Source organism: Myotis davidii, unplaced genomic scaffold (genome assembly GCF_000327345.1).
Source record: "Myotis davidii unplaced genomic scaffold, ASM32734v1 scaffold370, whole genome shotgun sequence".
In the NCBI taxonomy this organism is placed as follows: domain Eukaryota; kingdom Metazoa; phylum Chordata; class Mammalia; order Chiroptera; family Vespertilionidae; genus Myotis; species Myotis davidii.
The window spans coordinates 16,712,401-16,736,240 of record NW_006288615.1 but is presented as its reverse complement, the minus strand read 5'-3'; the positions used below and the strand labels follow the sequence as shown (position 1 = coordinate 16,736,240).

Here is a 23,840-nt window from a genome sequence, read left to right as displayed (position 1 = left end):
CTCTGAGGCACCCTGTGGTGAGTGCTGCCCTGGGTCGACATGACTGTGGAGTATCTAAGTCAGTGGTAAAGTGGGTTATTTGGAACAGGACTTCACTGTAGTGGGGCAGGAGCCAGCAAACTTCGTCTATAAAAAAACAAGAGTAAATATTTTAGCCTTTGAGGGCCATTCATAGTCTTTATTGCATTTTGCATGTGTGTTGGGTGTTTTCTTAAAACCCTTTATTGTTAGCACCGGGCCACACTTTGCAGACCCCTCCGTGGAGCAAGAGGGATGGAAGATGAGCAGCATGGCTGAAGCACAGTTCAGAGTGACTCAGAAAAGACCACACTTCTCACTGCCTTCACTTGCTCATGCATATAAATATACATCCGCATAGTTGGGTGATTACAGTTTTAAATTATTTTGCACATTTACATGAGTTATAAGACTTGAGGCTCATTTTAGCACCCCACAGTCCTCACACCGGGCTTTTATTTTTACAATGCTCCCCACATTGTGGAATTTCCTGACCTCAGAAGTTTTATGCCTGAAAGGCACGGCTATGAGTTATGCATAGAGTGAGCTTTTGGTTTTAGTATTATTTCATTTACGAAAACAAACTTCACACATTGCCTTCTTCTAAAGGCTTACAGTGGCCAGGACTTTGGTGTGAAATGGGCCTGCCTGCTTTCCTTTAGCTGAAGTAGAATCTTGGTTGCAGTAGCCAAGAAAAACAAATCCCTTTTCACACGTAAACCATAAAAGATGCCGAGAGGTGACTTCTGTTGGCGGAGCTCAGGATTTCTTCCTCTACCACTTAAAATCCCTTTCACTCATACCCATAGACCCCTCATGCTAAACACAGTGTGAACCATCTTTCCGAAGCTGCAAATGTTCAGTCTGGTTTGTTTAAAAGCTTTCCTTGTAGTGACTGTGCAATGCCTTTCAGTAGTCGGGCCTGGGCATTTCTCTTCGGGAATTAGGTTTCCTACTTGTTTACTGCCCCTACCTTTGTTTTGTTTTGAAGGATTTAACAAATTCTTAATAAATGGTTCTGTCAAGTAATTTAACTAATTTCAGCACATGCTTCTGAATATCAGTTTACATTCATGTTAGGATGGTCTCTTAATGGGGAAAACAGAAATGCCTTTTCAGTGAATCTATTTGTTTTAAAACAGCTTCTGTTTTACTTTATTGAAGAGAGTGCTGGTTATTCTTACCCCATAGCTATATAGGCAGAATTCCATTCAGAAAAGTGCATATATCCTAATTTAATAATAAATGGAAATTGGGATTTTATTTAATTCTGACCCCTTCCCACATGCTGTTCTAGATAAACACCATTAGTGAAAAAAAAAGTACCAGGCCTGCTTTCCAGAGCCTTTGTGTTTAAACAGTCAATCAAACAAACAAACAAACAAAAAAGGTATTCCATGTTCCATGTAGGTGTTACCTAAAAGCAGGAGAGGACAGTGGTTAGGGAGGGGCCGGATTGGTTTCAGAAGTTTGCAATGTATAAATTTTGAGAGTGACACCAAGCTAGGAAAGCAATGTGGTTATTTAGAATTTTCGATGTCCTTTCAAAACTAGGTGAGTAGCCAGGATTCATTTCCCAGAAGGAGCATCTCTTTGCATAAATGATCCCATAATGTATTAGAACTCTGTTCTGTTCTTTGAGCCCCACACACGCAACAGTCACAGACAGATGAATAAGAACATTTTACAAAGTTGTCCTTTTTGGAAACCCACCCCCAAGCTCCCAATATATTTTCTCTCTCTCTTTTTTTTTTTTTAGACTTGCTGTAGGAATGTAGCCTCTAACATTATCAAAGTCCCTAGCCCTCCCCAACTTGCTAATCCTGTTGCTTCTTAACACAGGGCAAGACTAACCAGCCCTAAAATAAATGGGCTGCGAATGCCAGGAATGGGTCTTGTGATCCTTCCTTCCAAGCTGGTACACTTTGCTAGGCAGGCAGTTGTTTCTCTCTCCATTTGAGAAGAGATTTTTCTACCCGCTTCTGATGACGGCTCTTGAAGGACCAAACCAAGAGTATTTAATGGGTTACCCACACACTCAAGGAAAGCAAACATCATTGCAGAAGCAGCCTCTGAGAACACAGGCCAGGCACTCTCTGAAAACAAAGCTTCCCTGATGACAATGCAGAAAGCATTTCCTTTTGAGAAGCTGCTGGGCCAAATCAGGTTTGAACATAGTGGCTGAGAGAGAGCGCGTCACTGCCGGTCTGGTCTGTGAGCCCAGCTCCAGCGCGGGCAGCTCAGGTAACGGCTTCCCATTATTTGTAAAATCCAAGGCAGGAAAAGCACGCTGCCCTGGTCCAAGTTTCTCTTCTGTAAACTGAAAATAGAAAATTTCCTTGTGAGCAGTTTAAACGGGAGGACGTCTCAATATAAAACAAGTTGGAAAATATGTTCAGGGTGAAAGGTCACAATGTTTGGCCTGCATCCCCATAACTGATATTTTCAGGCCGAGTTGAATATATTTTTAGGCCTCCAGATGACTTCCTCAACAAAGTTGCCTTTTTGTGTGCCAAATGTCATTGTGTTCAGTGTAGGAAAAGCTGTTGTCCTGTCTCAGACCTCCTACTCTCTGATACATTCCTGGATCTGGTGAGTTAATTATAGGAAGTCAGGGGATGTGCTGATACTGGAGTTAGACGACAGACCTCATCTGGGCTTCAGAACTGAGCGGTTAATGACGCCATCCCCGATAGGTTTACCTCCATCAAGTGGCTCCCTCAGTAGACTAGCTCTTTAGAGGCACGGAGAGGGAGGACAGTGAACTGTCTTGTTTTCCCAGAGTTAGAACTCTGAGAGAAGTATTAACTACGATCTTATTGGATCTTGGACATTTTCCAGCTGCATGCTTTGGAACCAAGAATGACATAAATCTTTTTCTGCTGTTATTCCCCAAGCTCTTGGTTCTGCATTTTCCCTCACAAAACCCGGTCTGCCTTCATGTCTGGACGTGCACAATATATTGTGTGTGCGGGCCGGACTCCGACAGGGGGGCGCGAGGCTGCTCATCTGAACGTTTTGGATCTGGTGCGTTTGATTTATTTGAGCCTGATTCCCATTCTCCTTAGGAATGTCAAGTCCATTAATTTACTTGCGCTTCATATCCCTTCCCCTCCCCAAACCCAACACCAGGGGAGCTGTAAATGCACCGAAGTGAGGAGCTTCATTTCCTGCTCAGCCCTCTCCATGCCCCCGCCCCTCCCCTGTGCAGGCCGTCTGTCAGGTGTGATTGCATACCTGCCTCATCCTTCCTTTGCTTACAGTCTTCCCTAGAATTGTCTCCTTCTGGGATGCCCCTTATCTTTTCCTAATCTCTTCTGTTCCTCAAATAGAATTATTCAGTAGCTCCTCAAAAGAAGTATCTCACACATTTGATTAAAAGCCCAAAGAAGCTTCAGTGAGTTTTTTTTCTCCTGCGTGAGCAGCATCTGCCAGTTTCCCTGATTTTCCTGCTAATTATCTTCATGTCATCCAGAATTCACTGGAAATGTTATGGCTCGAATAGCATGTATGGCTCACATAGCATCGACTGAGGAAATAGTGGACATACTAGTGGAGCTAAAGGTTTATAGGAGTTGCTGGAGTACAGTATATATCTTCAGTCTATATTCTTATTTAGAAATTTTGTTTGTTTTTAGAACCAGAGAAATAGAAATCAAAACTGCTGAATGTGTTTCTGCCATGGCCCCACCCCTGACATATGGCATGTCACCCCCCTGTGCTTCAGCTTCTCCTTCTGTAGAGTGACATGGGGTTGCGAGTTTGACCTTCAGGGTGAGGCAGCAGGTTCCTGTTCTAGCCAAAGCTTCCTTAACTTTCTTTAAGCCTTAGTTTCCTCATCTGTAAAATGAAGATAATATCTCTCCAGTGGGTCAATATTAGTCTTGATAACATATCTTGTTATCTTGATAACAAAGGGTTTAACAGTGTCTGGAACATAATCAATCAATAATAGTGGTTGTTAGGATTATTATTGATAAAATCATAATTACTTTTCTTTTTGCACTTCACAAAGTATTGGTAGACTCAAATTTTGATTCTCATTGGTATAAATAGAGAAAGTAATTGGGTGTAAAAATCTCCATTACTTAGTGTTTAAAATGAAACCAAAATCATTGGCTGCTCTCAGCCTTCCCAGAGTCAGTTTGCTTTCTTTGGGCACGCCAGTGCCAGTTTATTAATTATGCTGATCTCAAGGCTGCAGACAGATGGACACACACATTGATTCTCTCTCTCATATACACACACACACATTCTCAGTCTATATATGTACATAAAGTTTTTATTACATTTTAGAATATAGTATTAACAAATTATGTTATTACATTTTAGAATATAGTATTAACAAATTATGGATAAAAATTAATCCCTTAGACCAGTGGTCAGCAAACTGCGGCTCGCGAGCCACGTGTGGCTCTTTGGCCCCTTGAGTGTGGCTCTTCCACAAAATACCACGTGTGGGCGCACATGTAAAGTGCGATTGAAACTTCGTGACCCATGTGCAGAAGTCGGTATTTTGTGGAAGAGCCACACTCAAGGGGCCAAAGAGCCGCATGTGGCTCACGAGCTGCAGTTTGCCGATCACTGCACACATTTTGAGATATTTCTCCAAAACACAAAATCTAAATGTTACAATTTTGCAAGTACCTACAATTATGGGATAAGTGGTTTAGCCAGTGACTTAGATTTGGGGCTTGATTGTTTTTTATGATGAGACCATATTGGACTTTTAAAAATGTTTTAATTCCTAGTTATTATTTATTTTATAGTGAAATGTATCAGAGATTGAAGGTGGGAAGAGTTTTAACTAACAAAATATAAAATCTAATATATGGGTATACGTGAGAATTCTAATCACTTACAAGATAAAGTTAAATCACTTGAGCCTATTTGTTCTCATAAGAATTGAAATCTGGCTCTAGATATTCTAATTTCTAAATCAGAATTTTTTTATTTAAAAAAATGTATATAATATATGGAAGGAGTCCTATGCATGAATATATATATTTTGCCCAAGTTTCTACAGATGGGATTGGTTGTGTCTGGTAATTGGATACAGTTAAGTGTTACATAAAGTTTCAGTAATATGCCAAAATATAAAGTACAAGAATAAAAATTCCATTTTCTTTTTGTTCCAGGTTCTCTGGGAGATGCTAACAAGGGAGGTCCCCTTTAAAGGTTTGGAAGGATTACAAGTAGCTTGGCTTGTAGTGGAAAAAAACGAGGTAAGACTACGATTCTCCATTCAGGTACATAGATCAGAAAACAGTATTGGGGTTTTGCAAAAGACTTTTTCATCTTCTTCAAATTGAAAGTAAGTTCACGCTTATGGAAAGATTAGCAGTAGGAGCTAACACAAAGGGTCAAAGTGATGTTATTCCTCATGAATGGACCCTTTACATCTAATTGTTGCAGCTTCACGTCGTGATGCTGTAGATCAAAAATTGTACAAGTACTGTACTAGTTTCTCAGTCTCAATTGTAAAACCTAGGGGTTTGTTCTTAGTGATGAAAGAAGCCATTGCGTCCAAGGTAGGGGAACAGTTTAACTCCATCTCCTGCGTTTAGGACATCTTTTTTACTGGCTGGGAGTTGATATATCTGTAAGAGACCTTCAGCTACTTCAACTTACCTCTCCCAGCAGGAGTCACTATAGTACAAGAAACTGTCGCTTAGATGAGAATTTCAAAAATAAAAGAAGAAAAAATAGTTTCAAAAAAGGGAAAAATTACAGTTTTGCCACCTACGTTGAGCACTACATTGAAGATGAGCTCCTCGCTGGAATTGCCGAGGCAGTGGCATAGCTGTGCGCTTCTTCATGCAGAGCCTTTCCATTTCAAAAGAACTTCAGTGGCGTAAACACCGTTTGTGCTGTGTCCCCAGCCTCGCTTTTCTTCTTCCCACAAATTGAGGCTCTCAGTTAGTTGGACCTATGAGCCTACATCAGAGAACATGGTACATTCATATCAAAGAGAGCAACTACGTTTTGAAAGGTTTAAAATTGTGACTGAAACGCACAGCCATGGAAATGTTCAGCATACGGATGAAGCATCCAGTGCCAGGGTATTGTGAGAACTTAGATCATGTCATGGGAGCACGCGGTTGTCTTTGCAATGCAAAACAACGTCATTGCACAGAACTTCTTCATTCCAAGCCTGGTCTGTGCCCCCTACAAAGGGCAAGAGTGTAACCTGAGGATAAAATATTTTGCAAAAGATGAATATATATTTATAGAGAGAGTCCCCTTTTAATGTACTTTTAAAAGAATTAGATAGATCTACTCCCCAGGTGAGTGCAGGGACAAACTAGATTAATCAAATAGCTGCTATCGACTAAGAGAAACCAGGTTTCCATATTTTAGGTCACATAATCCAGAGTTATTAATTTTTCCTCCTGAGCCATTGAGAATGGATGAAATGTTCGTGATAACCGAACTTGATAGGAGAGTGCTGCCAATTTAAGAAAAATTACAAGGAGTTACGTTCAAGAATGTGTCTTACTCATTGTTTCACAGGAACTGCTCTGTTTTAATTAAATGTGGGAGTAATTCCTGGTGTGCAATTAAATCAGGCCTTGCATACAAGAGAACTGATATTTTTATGATATGAAAACCCACTTGGTCTGTTTCTTTTGCCAGTGAGATGATTAGATATTTGGTTCTGGGTTTACAGATGAGAATGAAGAAAATTATTGACCTTCTGTTGACTGTGGAGCAGAGCACTCAATATCATTTTTTTCCTCTCTACCTTGTTTCAAGATAAACTCTTTTTAAAGCTAACCGGACCCTCAAAATACGTATAAGGACAGAATAATTAATCTTTGAAGTAACATTTCATCTTATAGGTATAAATCTAAAGTACTTTCAAAACATTGGAGTGCCCATCAAGGAATTTTAAAGCTGGAGAGAAAAATGAATTTAGAAGGTGCCTTTGGATAGTTGACTTGAGGGTTGGGAATCATCCATAACCTTCAGAACCTCCTCAACATGTATACAAGGAGGCCAGCCCCTTCTCCCCAGGAACCCCCTAAAGTAGACTACTGTTTTATCCATGGTATGATCTTACAATCAGCTAATAACTGAGGGATGCTGCTCAAATACCTCCCATATTGTAGTTATCACATGTAATAGTTGAAAAAACCCATATGGTGAAATAAGTTTTCTCAATTTTCTAATGAACTTCAGGAAAACTAGGCATTACAAATATATTTCTTTATCTGTCTGATCTTACTGTGCACAATATTTATTTGTCAAAAATATGAAAATTAAGCATAAATGTAGTTTCCATTGCCATTGAAGAAGGTGTCTTGGGTTACTGAGTTGAGGAGACAAAGCTGTGTTTTATTAAAAATAAGCCTCATGTAAATAAAGAATGGTATGTTTAAATTTCCAGGGAGATACTTAAAATGTGAACTAGTCACCCTAGAATGTTCCTATATCCAAATATTAGGGTTATCTTTTCGTATTAACATTTTATTCTAAAGAAATGATAGAGTCACAGGAAGTTGAAAAATATCAAGAGTTTCTGGGTACTCTTCCCCTAGCTTCCCCCACTGGTGACACGTAGGTATAGTATCTCAAAACCTGGAAATGGACAGTGACACATTACTCTTAACAAGACTGTAGACCTTACTTGGTTTCACCATTTAGGTTGCTTTTTGCATCTATAGGAAGATCAGTACTGTCTGAAAATTATATCTGAAGGTCTTTGCTTCTAAACCCGAAATAATGAAATAAAATCTTTAAACAATAGTTTTTCCTAATATTAAATCCTATTAAAACCAGATACACAAAGCACTGTTAAACTTTACAAAGCAAACAACGAACCCTTATAGAAGGCAACGAACCCTTATAGAAGACAGCATTAATAATAAATATCTTAAATGTGACAGATATGACCCAGCCAGCTTGGCTCAGTGGTTGAGTGTTGACCTATGAACCAGGAAGTCATGGTTCAATTCCCAGTCAGGGCACATGCCCAGGTTGCAGGCTCAATCCCCAGAAGGGGGCGTGCAGGAGGCAGCCCATCAATGATTCTCTCTCATGGATGTTTCTATCTCGCTTCCTCTCTCTTCCTCTCTGAAATAAATAAAAACATATATTTTTTTAAAAGACTGAGTCTAGATTTAACTGACCTTGTCAGATCATTTAAAATAATTATGTCTCTTTGTACAGTGTCCCAGATAGGGCATCTAAAAAGTTTGTTAGTAAGAAAAGATAATAGAAATGATCAGTATCCATATTCATTCTGTTCACATTTCAGTTCTTAGAAAAAAATGGTGAGGTAAAGTTGTATTGCAAATGTTACCCTTTATGAAAAATTATTTTTCATTACACATGAGGCACATTCAGTTGCATAATTGCAATTACTGTCTGTTTTATTAGTTGCCACCCCAACCATCTTATTTTTAAGAAAAGTAAACACCTGATTTTTCTTTTGACCTTCATCAAAAGGTCCCAGTCCACATTACAGTTCATTATCAGTACATTGTATGCTAGTCTATGAAATCACTAGGCTGGAAGTTAAAAGATGTTTAGCGTAGCCTCCAACTCGGAGAGGGTTTTTAATTTTATTTTTTATTTTGTTTTATTTTGATTTTAAGATTATCTGTAATTCCAAATATAGTCTGTTTTCTTGCCAAGGCAACAATTTTTCTAATTTACACATAGTCTCTCCCCAATCCAACCAATTCAGTTCAGTTTTTGGTTTCCTATTTGCAAAACTTTCTTTGTCGAACAATACTGTGGAATAAATGTTCCCAGTACTTCTTAGTACAGCAGTTCTCAACTCCAGCACCCCCAGGGCTCTTTTTATAACTGTGTGTTAACGCCCACCTCTACTTCCATTAAATGAAATTCAGAGGTAATACAACCTACCTACACACATTAGATTTTAAGTCAATATAATGTTCTAATGGAATATAAAGAAGAAATTAATGGAATGTGTGTTGCACTTGCAATGTGTGAATGTTCAGGCATGACCACAGTGAGGTCATGGAGCAGTTTTAGGTGTTGGCACCTATGGATAAATAGACTTCAACAGCTACAAATGCAGATGGAGTTGGGTTAATGACTCCAGTACCATGCATGAGCAACACTGTTGTCTGTTGACATTTTCCAAAAATTTTAGTTAGTGCAAATCTCACTCATTTCATTTGGTAATTGCGTTCTTAGAACCTTCGGTGCACTTAAAACCTATTCAAAAAATACTTTTTGTTTATTTGTAAGTCAGTGTTAGACTCTAGGCTCAAACAGTTGTAAACCTCATTGTTTGCTTGTTTTCCTGACATGAATGCACATGGGGCATTTGAAACTTGATGGAATATAAGCGATTCTTAATCAAGTAGAACTTCCCTGTATATTGAAGGATGGCTTGCATTCTTGACCTGCTTCAGGGGCAACCCAGCATTTTCTAAAACAAACAGAAATGCTCCCATGGATTTCTACACAGCCTCCAGGCGCATGATATGTTCTGTGAGAACCACCGCTGTGGAATGTTAGAACGGCACCGATCCTCACGTTGTCATCTTTGTTGTGCCAGGTCCTTACCATTTATGAGTTTGAGTAAAACGGAGCCGTAATGAACCATGCATTCAGAACATCCTATTTACCCATGGCAGAGCGCGCACTTCAATAAAACTGGCTCTGTGGCTGTCTGTAGTGAAGATGTTTTCACGGTTGTCCGTCTACTGCCAGAACGGAACTGGTTTCCGAGTTGCCCGGCCTGTTTGCATGTTTCACAGTTGCCTATAAAAGTGCAGTAATAGATCTGTGGTTTTAGATTTTGTATTTAAGTTCAGACTTGCCCCTCTCCTTCTGTGGCTTCTTTTAGACTTGGTGTTGTGTGTAAAGCCTTTGTTGTGCTGAACCTCATTCTCCATCCGTTGCGATTATTTTTTAGAGGAAAAGTACGGGTGTCTTCAGAGATTAGGTATTATGACTATAAACATAAACTCTCACCCGTCACATGTTAATCAGTGGAAGATTTAAATGCAATACCTTGTTCATGCTCTTAATTCTTTTATGACCCTTCAGTTAGTATTTTCTTTCCTTAATGAGCAAATCCTTATGTTTTATTTTGCTTTTACCCTCTATGGCAGAGACTAACCATTCCGAGCAGTTGCCCCAGAAGCTTTGCTGAGCTGTTACATCAGTGTTGGGAGGCCGATGCCAAGGTATGTGGACGCTTTTTGTTGCTGTTCAGAACTCTGGAATTTCACTTGTTTGGCTTTGAATTGGGGGGTGAGGGGTAATAAAATCTATTACAAAGCAAAGCTGGGCTGCTGTTCCCCAGATCGACTATGAAGGCTTTTTGTTCACATCTGCTGATCTTGACCCCTAGAAACTCAATAAAATGGGTCTTTCTTACAGCACTCTAACATTCTTGACTCGGTAAAGAGAAATTTGTTCCTTTCTTTTTCATCTTTAATGGTAACTATTGCACCTTCATGTTTTAAAGATGGCTAGCACACAGTGCTTATTATATGTCAGGCACTGTTCCAAATACTTTATGTATATTAAGTCATTCCTCACAATAGCTCTATGAAATAGGCACCATCATTATCCTCATTTTATAGATGAAGAATCAAGGCACACAGAGGTAGAGTAATGAGCTCGAGGCCACACTGCTAATACGTGGTGGGGCTGGACATGAACCCAGGCAGTCTGACAGGAGTCCCTGCTCTTATCCACTACACTCTATTGCCCTTTAACCAAAGACCAGACATAGCCCTTGGAGAGAACCTTGGTACCTACTCCCTGTCCAGTTTCAGTGATGTTTTTTAAACAGTCACAATGGAGTTGGAGAAATTCCAGACTTCGGCTTTCATGTGGTTATCTACAAAGATCATTTTAAAAGACTCTCACATACATACGGAAATATTTATAGATAAAATGATAGGCTAGTCTTGGATTTGCTTCAAAATAAAGTGAAAGGAAATGGGTGATGGTATAAATGAAATAAGATTAGCTATAATTTTTGAAGCTGAGTGATAGGTATATGGAGGTTCATTATATTATTCTATCATTGTGTATGTTCGGAATTTTCCATAATAAGAAGTTAAAAATAAAGAGGATCACAGATTAAACATTGCCTATAGTAAGAGAGTTATACTTAAGAAAGGAACTAAAATTTTATATTTTCAATGTGTCCAGTTTTTCATGGAAATACATCTATTGCAACCTGACTTTTAAATAGAGATCTAAAAATAAAAACTTAAGAATGGAATTTCTTCCTTAATTTAAACCCAGTTCCAGTCTGGCCCTCAAGAGGAATGAATGATAACATATAGGCTGTTCTACATGTTTCTCTAGTGGGAATAACTCGTAAATAGTTGGTGAGGATGGGAATTGTGTTAGTATAACTCAGGATTCCCGATGAATCATGTGTGAAGTTTCCCAGCACATTGTTCCGCCCCATCAGGTGAGAACAGGTGAAGATCAGGTACAGCAGCGTAGCAACAGTGCAGCAGGGCCCCTTCGACCTGCCTGCCCCTGCGGCTGGCTGCCCGCGCTTTGTCTTAGAAGGGTTTGCTGCGGTTCAACCCCCCACACCTCCTCCCCACCCCCCACCTTGACCATTTGCCTCTCCTCTCATTACCAACAGCCTCCACCTTTGCTTTTACTCCTGTTCATCGAACTGCCTTTGTCTTTTAAAAAGTAGAGTCCTTTAAAATGTATAAACTGTGTTGGTATTTTTATCTAGGATAGCTGTTGCTTTTATTAGTTTTCCGTGACAAAGTTACATAGGCTTTGAGTGGGCGGCCCTATTCCTGTTTCAGCTCTATTCTTTTAGAGTGAGAGTTTTCAGAATATGGAAATTTTTAAGCATTGAGATAAAGGCCTGCACTTTGTAACTAATCCAGTAGAAACTATAAGTGGCTACTTGCAAGCTTGCTGTAGAAGTTATTTTGTACCGTTGAAATAGTATCATACTACCCTTTTCATACTCTTTCTCCCAGTTATATATCCATTTTGGCATATACAGTAATTCTGTCAGTATTTTCCTCTCTGACATTTAAGTAGAAATTTCACCTGAAATTATTTGCATTGAATTAGATTAGTGCAACTAGATCTCTATAATTGTAATTATATTTCAGTATGCAAAGCAGGTTGTGAATTTCTTAATCAGAAACTCTGTACTACCTTAATTAAAATTCTGAGAGTGTACAGTTATGGTGCATTAATGAAATGGTAGTACAAACACCTATCAGCACAGAACATTAGTCCCCATGTTGGTGCCGTGAAGTTGGATGCCTTTAAGATGTGCTAAGCTCAACTTCCTTAGGACCAAAGGAATCTTGTGTTCTAGCCATGTGAAGTATAAAGAAAGTTTGATCGGTTTTTATTTCCTAAATTCATGATATTTTATTTTGATAAAACTAAGACATGGCACCTGTTCTTTTTAAAAAATATATATATATGTGTGTATATATATGTGTATATATATATAATTGACTTTTTACAGAGAGGAAGGGAGAGGGATAGAGAGTTAGACATATCGATGAGAAAGAGACATCGACCAGCTGCCTCCTGCACACCTCCTACTGGGGATGTGCCCGCAACCAAGGTACATGCCCTTGACCGGAATCAAACCTGGGACCTTTCAGTCTGCAGGCCGATGCTCTATCCACTGAACCAAACTGGTTAGGGCAACATGGCACCTGTTCTTGACCCAATTATACGCCCAGCCGCAGCCCACCTTCCCAGCTCCATCACTCAGCTCCTCTGGACACGCCTCCCACCTTCATTCCCAAACATGCTGTCCCTTCTTGTCTTTTCTCCTCTCATCACTTCATCATCAAGCTTCCCTGGTTACTCTGTTTACTCTGGCCTATAATTAGTGTTTCTTTTCCCAACCCACAATCTGGACTAGTGCCTTACCTTGTATTGTTGTATTTTTAAAAAATATTTTTTCTTCCTAACTTGATTGCAGGATATATAAGGGAATACAGCTAGTTTTAATATGTGTTTCCTTATAGCACCTTACATAAGTTGAGTAAATAGATGCCCAATTTGTGGTTGACTGAAGCAGCCAACCCAGGCTTGTTTTAGTTCTCCAGCTGGAAGTACATAGCATTTCAACCAGAAGTTGGTGCCAGACCTGTGCACATATAATAGTTGGTTGAAATATTTTTTCCAGTCCTCGGGCTTTAGAATATTAACACATAGATTAAAATATTCAGCTATAAAAATGTGTTCTTTTGCAATGAGGAGGAGGAAATGTGTACAAGAGCAAGCTGGTTGTAGGTTAATGTCCCGTCATTCCAGTGGCTTACCCCCGGGGCTCAAAATATTTCATTGAAGAAAAGAAGGAGGTGAAGGTAGGTATTGGTTCAAGTTCTAAAGTGACATTTCTAAATAAGAAAAAAGGTAACAGTTAAAGCCCTGAATGTGAAAGGAAGTCCTGTTTTACCCTCATCTGGTAAAGCATTCTGCAGGTTTACCTGCGTGGTCCCTGGCGCTGTGGCCTGCGTCCTGTGTGATGCTGGGCGGTTGATTCTTCTCTGAGACTGATTTTCCTTTATCTACGAAATGAAGATAACTAAAGGAATGCTGTGTGCGGATGCTTAATAAAGGGGCTCGTTGTGATTTTTAAGTAAGGAACGCCTGCATAATTCCTGAAAGGAAATTAAGTTCCTTCAAAGGAACTTACATAAGACCTTAGCCCAAATCTTGCCTTCTGCAGTCAGAGTATTCATAAACTATCATTACCACAAAAGTCTGCATTGGCGTTGCTTGGTTAAATGTTCACTTTGATCATTTCTCTTTGAGAGCATATTCTATGGATAAAATTAAGATTTTTTTCTAGGGGTACTTGTCATCCAGTTACAAAAGATTTTTCACCTTATTGCAAGAATGATTATGTAGGATTATATTATTTAAAACTTCATTAATTCTTCTGCCTTTTTAATGCAAAATGAAAATCCTTTATTTATTATATAATTTTTTCCTATACAAATAATTAAAACTTTGTAACCTTACACATAGTGGTAGAAATTAAAATGGGAACAAAGTCAAAAGAAGACAATATTTTTCAAATTTCCTATTTACAGCATTTTTCTTTTTTGCTTTTCTAATAAGAAAGGATTGATATATATTAGTGACATTTTGCTACTTTTTCCCTCTCTTAATCTCTCTCTCTCTTTTTCTCTCTCTCTTAAAAGAACTCAGGGGGAAAAAAGAACTCAGAATAAATCTCTCCATTTTATATTCCTGAGAAACCGGAAAATTGCCTTTCTTAATGTATGAAGCACTCAAGTCCTGAGAGCAAGCACCTCAACATTATTCCTTCTTGTTTTTGTGCTCCTAAATTAAAATGCATGTTTTAATTGCTGCAACTGTAATTTATTCAGAAATGCTCTAATTATGAGGCATGATGAAGAGAGAATATGCATCATACTTTTATTATCTTTCTCCATTTTGGGTTTAACCTTTTCTCTCAACCTTGGCTCCAGTCTAAAGAGATAGACTACTGTAGTTACTGTAAGCTAAAGAAATACACCTAACCACTCCCTTTTCAATTTCTGCTGAACAGTATCCTAGCGTTTTCCAGCACCAAAGTTAGTTACAATGTGGAATAAATATTGAGAACAATTAAGTGATGATGGTTTTAAATTGGGGAAATTTTCTGAGCACGTGGTTTAGGAAGAAGTTTTGTTGGTTCTCATAAGTTTACAAGTAGATTTTCTCCAAAAAAAATTATTATACACATGTTTGAACATCCAGAAAAGTTGAAAGAATTTTACAGCGAATACTGCTATACCTGTCCCCTAGCCTAGACCAGCCGTGAGCAAACTACGGCCCGCGGGCCGGATCCGGCCCGTTTGAAATGAATAAAACTAAAAAAAGAAACAGAAAAAGACCGTACCCTTTTATGTAATGATGTTTACTTTGAATTTATATTAGTTCACACAAACACTCCAGCCATGCTTTTGTTCCGGCCCTCTGGTCCAGTTGAAGAACCCATTGTGGCCCTCGAGTCAAAATGTTTGCCCACCCCTGGCCTAGACTCTGCTATTAACGTTTACATGCTTGCTTTATCACATAGAGTTTTAAAGGACTTAACTTTTGCCTTTTACTAGTAGGAGTCCTTAATCATACCCAGGTCAAAAAGAGAATTAGTACTTTTCTTATCTGAAGAAAAACTGAAATTATTCCAAACGGAGGTCACAGATAAAAAAAAAAGGGGGGGGGGAGGCATGAGTCTATCCTTATGAATAATTGATTGAAAATAAGGAATACAGTTCCCTAAACCTGAGTGGTCGGTTGTAAACTGACTAAATTAGGACTTTACATCCTATTTTATTTTGTCATGATAAGTTGAACTTCTTACTCTGCTTATAGATTTTCTCTTGAAGATCTATCTGAATTTCTAACAAGTGGTTATTTATTTTCTCTTCTTCAGAAACGGCCGTCTTTCAAGCAAATCATTTCAATTCTGGAGTCCATGTCTAATGACACTAACCTTCCCGACCAGTGTAACTCATTCCTGCACAACAAGGCGGAGTGGAGGTAGGTAGGCCTGCTCAGCAGGCCCCTCCCTGGCTTCAAGGACCAGGACTAACTGAAGGGAAGGAGAGAACCAGAAAACTAGATGACAATCCTGGTTTCTAAGAATAGCTTAGAAATTGCGGCTTTTTATTTTGCTTTTAATATTTTTATTGATTTCAGAGAGAGAGGGAGAGAGAGATAGAAACATCAATGATGAGAGAGAATCATTGTTCTGTTGCCTGCCGCACATCCCCAAACTGGGGATCAAGCTCACAACCTGGACAGGTGCCCTGCCGAGAATCGAACCGCGACCTCCTGGTTCATAGGTAGATGGTCAATCACTTGAGCCACACTGAGTAGGCTTGTTTTCTTTTTGTGTTAAAAATTTCTGGAGATTTGCCGAAACCCGTTTGGCTCAGTGGATAGAGCGTCGGCCTGCGGACTGAAAGGTCCCAGGTTCGATTCCGGTCAAGGACATGTACTTGGGTTGTGGGCACATCCGCAGTAGGAGATGTGCAGGAGGCAGCTGATTGATGTTTCCCTCTCATCGATGTTTCTAACTCTGTCTCTCTCCTTTCCTCTCTGTAAAAAAATCAATAAAATATTAAAAAAAAATTCTGGAGATCTAATAAGTCTTCCATTTCATATGTAAGCAAAAATGAGAGTTCCCCTCTGAGCTTGTTGCATGAGTATGTGGAAAGACTATTGAAATCATATCTTCTGAGACACAGGACAGTTAGTTACCATTTCTCTGTGTACACTCTGTATTGGAAGCTTTGGCCTCTGTCCAGTGAGAAATAAAAATACTGTTTGCCTGGAAATTTGCAGAGAGCACTCTATGTTGATGGAGAAGGTAGGAGGACTATATAAAAACACTTTTGAAAGAAAACTTTAGATGTTATAAATCCTATTAAATTGTGTCAAGTGTAAAACAAGTTCAGTAATGAGAAACTGGTATTGTGTGAGTGGAAGAACTAAGCCTGGGATGGGACATTTGAGCCAGGTCACATGATGCTCGAATATAAATAGCATGTTTGGGAGCTGACATTCCTCCCTGACTCAGCAGAGACTTAAGTAACTGCCTCTCTGCTCCAGAGAGCCCGGCGGTAATGAGACGCCTTGCGCCACCTGCTGATGCCAAATGAATACTGCATGTGCTTTGAAAACGATGAAGTTGTTTTCTCCGGTTCTTAGACATGTTTTTGGGCTGTTCGGTTGGTGTTTTACAATAACTTTATTTATTTTTATTCTTTTGAAATTTTTATCAAAGGCCAGCGAGTTAAATGAATTTTTATTTAGGGACACAAAAGGAATACTGCCCGTTGTAGTCTAGGCACAAAGGATTTGGTTCTGGGCTGAAATAATTAGCAAAACATGTAAAATTAATATTTTTTCCTATAATAAGAGTTCAGCACAAATATACAAAATAGTAAGTCCATATAAAGGGGTGCCCAGTACTCTAGGACAGAAGCCAAATACTTAGTAAGACTCATGAGACTCACTTCACTCTGGCCCCAGAGCCTCACCTGTAGAGCTTCGGTCTGTCCTTTATTTCTGGCTTTCAGTCCCTCAGGAGGTGCGTGGTCCTTCCTCCCACAGAGTTCTTGCAAAATATAGTTTGTTTTGTTTAAAATTCATCCCTGTTTGTAACATTCACAGTATTATCAAGTAGATAATAATATTTTACCTATCAAACTGGTGAAGGTTAATTAAAAGCACTGCTATTCCTCCACGTTTATGGACTGTGAGGCAGGCACTCTCACACATGGCTGGCAGGATTGTAAACTGATACAGCCTTCCCAGAAATCAGTTAGGATCAGGAACCTTTAAATTTTTCATACCATTTGTCTGAGAAATTCCATCTCTAGGAATCTAATCTAAGGAAGTAGAGATGTGGACAAAGACATATGCCCAAAGGGTTTTACAGTTAAAAATAAAAGGCATCTTCAAGCCTCACTAGTGTGGCTCAGTGGTTGGGCGTGGACCCATGAACCAGGATGTCACGGTTCGATTCCCAGTCAGTGCACACGTCTCGGGTTGTGGGCTTGATCCCAGTAGGGGGCATGCAGGAGGCAGCCAGTTGATGATTCTCTTTCATTATTGATGTTTCTATCTCTCTCTCCCTCTCCCTTCCTCTCTGAAATCAATAAGAACATTTTTTTTAAAAAAGGCATCTTCAGCCCTAGCCAGTTTGGCTCAATGGATGGAGCATCGGCCTGTGGACCGAAGAGTCCTGAGTTTGATTCCGGTCAAGAGCACATGCCCGGTTGCAGGCTCGATCCCCAGTAGGGGGCATGCAGGATGCCCTCTCTCTCCCCGCTTCCTCTCTGAAAACAATTAAAATATATTTTAAAAAAATAATCTATAATAATAAAAGCATAATATGCTAATTAGACCAGATGTCCTTCTGGATGACCTTCCAGATGAAGCTGGGGCTGTGAGGGAAGCCCAGGTCCTGAGTGCCAGAGGGAAGCCGGTGAGGGCAGCCAGGGGAAGGAAGGCCTACTCTTGCATGAATTTCATGCCTCGGGCCTCTGGTAAATAAATAAAAAGGCATCCTCAAGGTCCAGCATTAGAAAAATAGGGACCGCCCAAAAATTATTTAAAAAAATAATAATAAAATAAAATAAAAAAGAAAAATAGGGAATGGTTACAGAAAATACTGTCTATCCATAGGCTGTTGTAAAGCCACCTTTAGGGTGTGGTGGTGGCTGGCAGGGGCATAAAGAGCTTCTGAGAGCTGATGATATTCTATTTCTTCATCTGGGTGCTGGTTATACAGGTGTGTTCACTTTGTGAGAATTTATTTTGTTGTATTTTTCTGATATGTACACTTTTCTGTATGTATATTGTACTTCATTAAAAATGTAACTTAAACCCGGCTGGTATGGCTCAGTGGTTGAGCATCGACCTATGAACTAAGAGGTAAGGGTTTGATTACCAGTCAGGGCACATGGCCGGGTTGCAGGCTCAATCCCCAGTAGGGGGCGTGCAACCTAATCTAGCTGGTCAGTGATTCTCATCATAGATGTTTCTCCTCTCCTTTCCTCTCTGAAATCAATAAAAATATTTTTTTAAATTTTTAACTTAAAAATATAAAAATAAATAAAGCTCATCCCTGTTTAAAACATCAACTCTAATGACAGAGAGCAGCTAAAATAACATGATGTTTAAGAAGTATTTCCTGGCCCCAGACTACACGAGGCTCCACTTTATGTGCTCGGAGAACATCTCCTTCATAGCCCATGACTGCTATTGTAATTAATAAGTAATTTACAGTTTATTTAATGTGTGTGTGTCACTGGCTAAAGTGGATCAGGTTTATCACTGTAGGTGCCTTGAAGCATCTAGAAGGTACCTTGGCCATAGCAGTTGCTCAATAACTATTTGGGGAAGAGAATACAGTGGTGCTAATAATATAAAAAGACAGTATGGTATTGCACAAGAGAATATAAATATGCAAGTTAATTTGTTTGCACGACAAATATGTTCTCACATGCACTCACTCAAATACTTGTTGAACTTTGGCTGAGGCAAGGTGCCTTCTAGGTATTGGGTTTGGTGATGAGCAGATCAGTCCCAGTGCACATGGAATGCCCCGTGTTGAACTAGGAAGTATAAGTATACAAATAATTATTACTATTTTGAGAATAGTATCATACTATTTACTATCATACTGAAGGACACAAAAAGGCAGTTCCCCCAAAAAAGAAACCCAATGGCCAAGAAACAAATGAAATATATTCAACCTCATTTAGCAGTCAAGTAAATAAACATAAGGGAACATAATTCGCTTCTCAGATTAGTAAAAATTTATATCATGAAAATACCCAATGTTATGAATTTTCTCATGCATTGCTGGTGACAAAAATACTACCTTTCCAAAGAAGGTATTCCTAAAAAAATGAATGAGAAGATTATGCAAGAATGTAGGACACCTCTATCCTTAGAATCATAAAACTGAAAATGGCATCAAGTGCAATAAAAAGGAGATTCATTTTGCTTTTATTGTTTATTTGTGGTTTTTAAAAGTTACAGTATCTCCATTCACAGCATAGTATGGAGAAATTCATGGTAACAAAGATCTGATAAAATTATTTTAAAATGGAGGCTACAATCCAGTATGTTTAGAGTGATTCCATTTTTGTAAAATAAACATGTTTATATGTATATTTGTGTGTACATAGAAAAAAATCAAAAGGTCATTGTTATCATTGGGTAATAAGCTTATGGAAAAATGTTTTCTATTTGTTTATCTTTAATGTTTTCTACGATAAATCTGGATTAGCTGAATAATAAATTTAATGTTTTAAATGCTTCAAAATGAAAAGATGAAGGGAATAAAATTGGTAAAACATTATTGTATTTTAGTAAAAGGTGAATACAGTAGTTGCCTAGAGGGCTGCCTCATTGGCTGTCTTTCAGGAATGAGTTAATCCCGCGAGCTGAAAGAGTATAGATCGTTACCTGGACCACTAAACCACTGTCTGAGACACAGCAGAGCTGTTTTATCTGAACTTGGGCATTGGTTAAAAACATGGAGAGTAATATATTAAGTAGAATAACAATAATAAGCACAGCTGCCATGTATTACATTCTTACTAGATAGTTATGCTTTTTTCAGATTATCTTTTTTAATCCACATATCGACCCTGACATCACAGATGCAAAAACCGAGGCGTGGACAGGTTGGGTAACCTGCCCAAATCACATGGTATATGATGGAGCCAATAGAGCAGCAGTTCTCAACCTGTGGGTCGCGACCCCTTTGGCGGTCGAACGACCCTTTCACAGGGGTCGCCTGAGACCATCCTGCATATCAGATATTTACATTACGATTCATAACAGTAGCTACATTACAGTTATGAAGTAGCAACGAAAATAATTTTATGGTTGGGTCACAACATGAGGAACTGTATTTAAAGGGCCAGAAGGTTGAGAACCACTGCAGTGGAGGAACCCAGGTGGTCTGATCCCCAGGCCTGCAGTAGCACACGCCTGCAGTGCTGTTCTGGGACTGTGGCCAGTGTCACGCCATCCACTTAGCGTTCAGTGTTCCCTTGACCAGGCTCCTTTTTAGAGAAGAGAAATATGACGGCATGATTAGTTTGAATAACGTAAAACAACTATTTCACTCATTATACCAAGTGGTGAAAAGAATTAAATGTTTTGGCATCATCTGGGTCAGTGGTCGGCAAACTGCGGCTCACGAGCCACATGCGGCTCTTTGGCCTCTTGAGGGTGGCTCTTCCACAGAATACCATGTGCGGGTGCGCACGTACAGTGTGATCGAAACTTCGTGGCCCATGCGCAGAATTCGGTATTTTGTGAAAGAGCTACACTCAAGGGGCCAAAGAGCCGAATGTGGCTTGCGAGCCGCAGTTTGCCGACCACTGATCTGGGTGTTTCAGAAGACAACACATCAGACCACTCCTCTCTCTCCCCTCCCCACCCCCACTTGGTCTGGTGTCTGAAACCATGCGGCTGTTGTCCAAAGCGTGTATTGAAAATCAGAGTCACAGTGAAGTCAGATTCCAGTCCTTCTCTGGCGTTTCTGGCAAATGCTTGTTTTCTGGTTGAGCTTCCGCTACCCAAAGACCAGATGGAACACCTATCCAGTTTTAGAAAGTTAATGATTATGCTGGAATTCTTTTTAAAACGAGGTTATTAAAAACCACCTTAACTATGTTCTTTCCTTTGACCTAATGAATGACAGGAAAGAAATCTTGTCCACGGCTCTTGCTCATCACACCTTCAGCTTGTTTCTCCTCGGTTGACTTGCTAGCAATAGTGGCAGTGAGCATGGGAACAGAAACTATGTCACCCTGTCTCGGTTTTCACTGCCCCGTGGGCTCTCTGCGGCCTGTGGGAGTCTGTGCTCCCTGAGCCGGGTGGTGTGTGAAGGAGCACTCAGGTCTCTGTGTCGGCTGAGCACTCTGGGTTGTGGTCTGACTTGTGATCAAATACTCTCCCTGGGGCATGGCCTCTTAAAAACAAAGATCAAAGAAATTTAATCTTTGCTATTTGGGTATTAGCACACATCATTTAATACATAAGAACAAATATAATCTACACATTATATACTTACGTAATATATGTACAATAAAGCTGTTTTTTACTCATTGACCTTTTATTTCAAAGGAAGTTTCTGTCTAATAAAGAAGATAATTACACTTCATCGCCTGTTTTTAGCATATGGAAAATTCATAGTAGTGGCAGTCAGCCTTCATTAGGTTTTGTTTAAGAGTAAAACTGTAATTTTCATCAGTTAAAACATGTAAACCATATTTTTTACAACAGGAAAGTTATATAAATCCATTAAGAGATGCATTTGGGTGCAAAACAACACATCACCAAAAGCAAGGACAGCAAGGGGCGCAGGCTCTTTTACTCTTTTTCCCTCTCATTGACTGAAGATGGCTCTCTCTTTGTTATAAAAGTTGAACCACATTGATTTTCCTCCTCAGTCCTCTATTTTAGAAATAAAAACAAACTTATTTATGAATGGGTATAATATTTATGTCTGATATCATACTTGGGGACTATAGTGTGATTTTACTATATTGGTTTTTAATTTTCACATGGCACCAAGAAAGTAAAGTGTCAGACCCAAATCTAGACCCGTCTCAATAGCTGTTCCCTGAGTTGGGATTTGTCCATAATTGTTTTGTCTGCATTCGTTTAGTTCTCATCTACGAGGACATTGGAATAAGCTGTCCACTTATTCTGATTTTCCCTGGAAATAAAATAAAAGGCAGATTTTGGTCACATATATTCATTAACTTAGATCTGGGGGCTTCTACTTTCCACAGACATGGTCTCAGCCAGAATTCCTGAGCCTGCCATGCAGGTTTGTCTTAATGGCACCTGGAAACAGCTGTTGTCAGCACTCAACAGCTGCTCTACACATCACCTCTTTCCAGCCTCTTTCTTCTCTGTGTGTGCCTTCTCCAGCCTTTCGTCCCTAGGGTTCTCTCTCTCTCTCTCTCTCTCTCTCTCTCTCTCTCTCTTTTTCCTCCCCCTCCCTCCCTCCCTCTTTCTTTCTCTATTTTTTTTTCATTACTGTTACTTTTCTCATGGGCTCTTCAGAAACTCAAGGGAAAGAACATCCAGCTCTCAAAGGATAAGTTTAGGCTTAAACATGGTAGTCCTGAAAGAGGAGAAAAATGCATTGAGCCATCTCACCAGGTTCAATTTCTATGAAGTGGTGAGGTTGGTCGATCTATACAGACTCAGGAGGGGGCTTTCTTTTAAAATTATTAGAGTGAAAAAGGACCTTGGAGTACATATGGCCCAGAATTTCCTACACTTGCCTGATGGTAAAAACTATCTGGATCTTTTATTAAATAATATAAATTCCTGGGCCCCACCCAACCCTACGGAATCATGAGCTCTAAGGAAGGATCCTAGGAATATGAGTTTTGCTGTATGGGTTTGTTTGTTTGTTTGTTTGTTTGTTGTTTTAACCTGCTGCACAGATAATTATTAGGATCAGGCAAGTTAGGAATCCCTGATGTCAGATAACCACCACCCCTTACAACTCAGGAAACAGAGTCAGCTTAATCAATTGATTACTTGACTTAGCCAGGGAATAAGCTAACGTGAATTTACTAATGGTGTGATATTGATCACCTACCTTGAGGATCATTTTCCCATCTCTCTCTCTCTAAGATTAGCACCTGTTTCTTGGGACTGTTGTGAGAATAAGATGAGATAATATAAATTGTCCTTTGTAAATTGTAAAGAGCTAGACTAGAGGAGTGTGAGCATTTATTAAATGGCTAAACTAGAACACCAGTGCCGTGGCTTTGGCTCCTTAATGCTTTGTTAAAGTATTTGAGCTTATTTTTCCAAACTAGAAACTACACATTGACTTTGAAGGCCATGAAAGATGTGTTATTCTCTGAGAGTTTGCTGTTTGGTTTAAAAGCATGAGTTTTAGCTTTTTACCTTGATTACGAGTAAGTATTCTACTGGACCCATTTAATCACTCTTGAGCAAAGTTGAGACTTAAACCAGTTATCCCTGTGCAGGTGTGAAATTGAAGCAACTCTTGAGAGGCTGAAGAAACTAGAACGTGACCTCAGCTTTAAAGAGCAGGAGCTCAAAGAACGAGAAAGACGTCTGAAGATGTGGGAGCAAAAACTAACGGAGCAGTCCAACACCCCGGTGAGTGTTCCTACGCTGAGCATGGCGCATGGCAACTCTTCCCCTCCCTCCCTCCCTTCCACTGCCACCTCCTCACTTCCTGCCTAACACTTATATATTATAAGGCCCACACTTACACTCAAGTAGAACTCATATCTCATTTCAGTTACAAAATGCCAAAAATG

At 39.5% G+C, this 23,840-nt stretch overlaps 1 protein-coding gene across 1 annotated transcript in view; it reads left to right on the top strand.

Moving 5' to 3' along the window:
- Positions 1 to 23,840, top strand: part of LOC102770852 (mitogen-activated protein kinase kinase kinase MLT) — a 141,110-nt gene that overhangs the window by 68,476 nt on the left and 48,794 nt on the right. Inside the window, exons 6-10 of the mRNA XM_015561826.1 lie at positions 2,468 to 2,610; positions 5,157 to 5,243; positions 10,116 to 10,190; positions 15,422 to 15,528; positions 23,541 to 23,676. Of these exons, the coding sequence (XP_015417312.1) occupies positions 2,468 to 2,610; positions 5,157 to 5,243; positions 10,116 to 10,190; positions 15,422 to 15,528; positions 23,541 to 23,676 (548 nt within the window). The remainder of the gene's footprint in view (positions 1 to 2,467; positions 2,611 to 5,156; positions 5,244 to 10,115; positions 10,191 to 15,421; positions 15,529 to 23,540; positions 23,677 to 23,840) is intronic.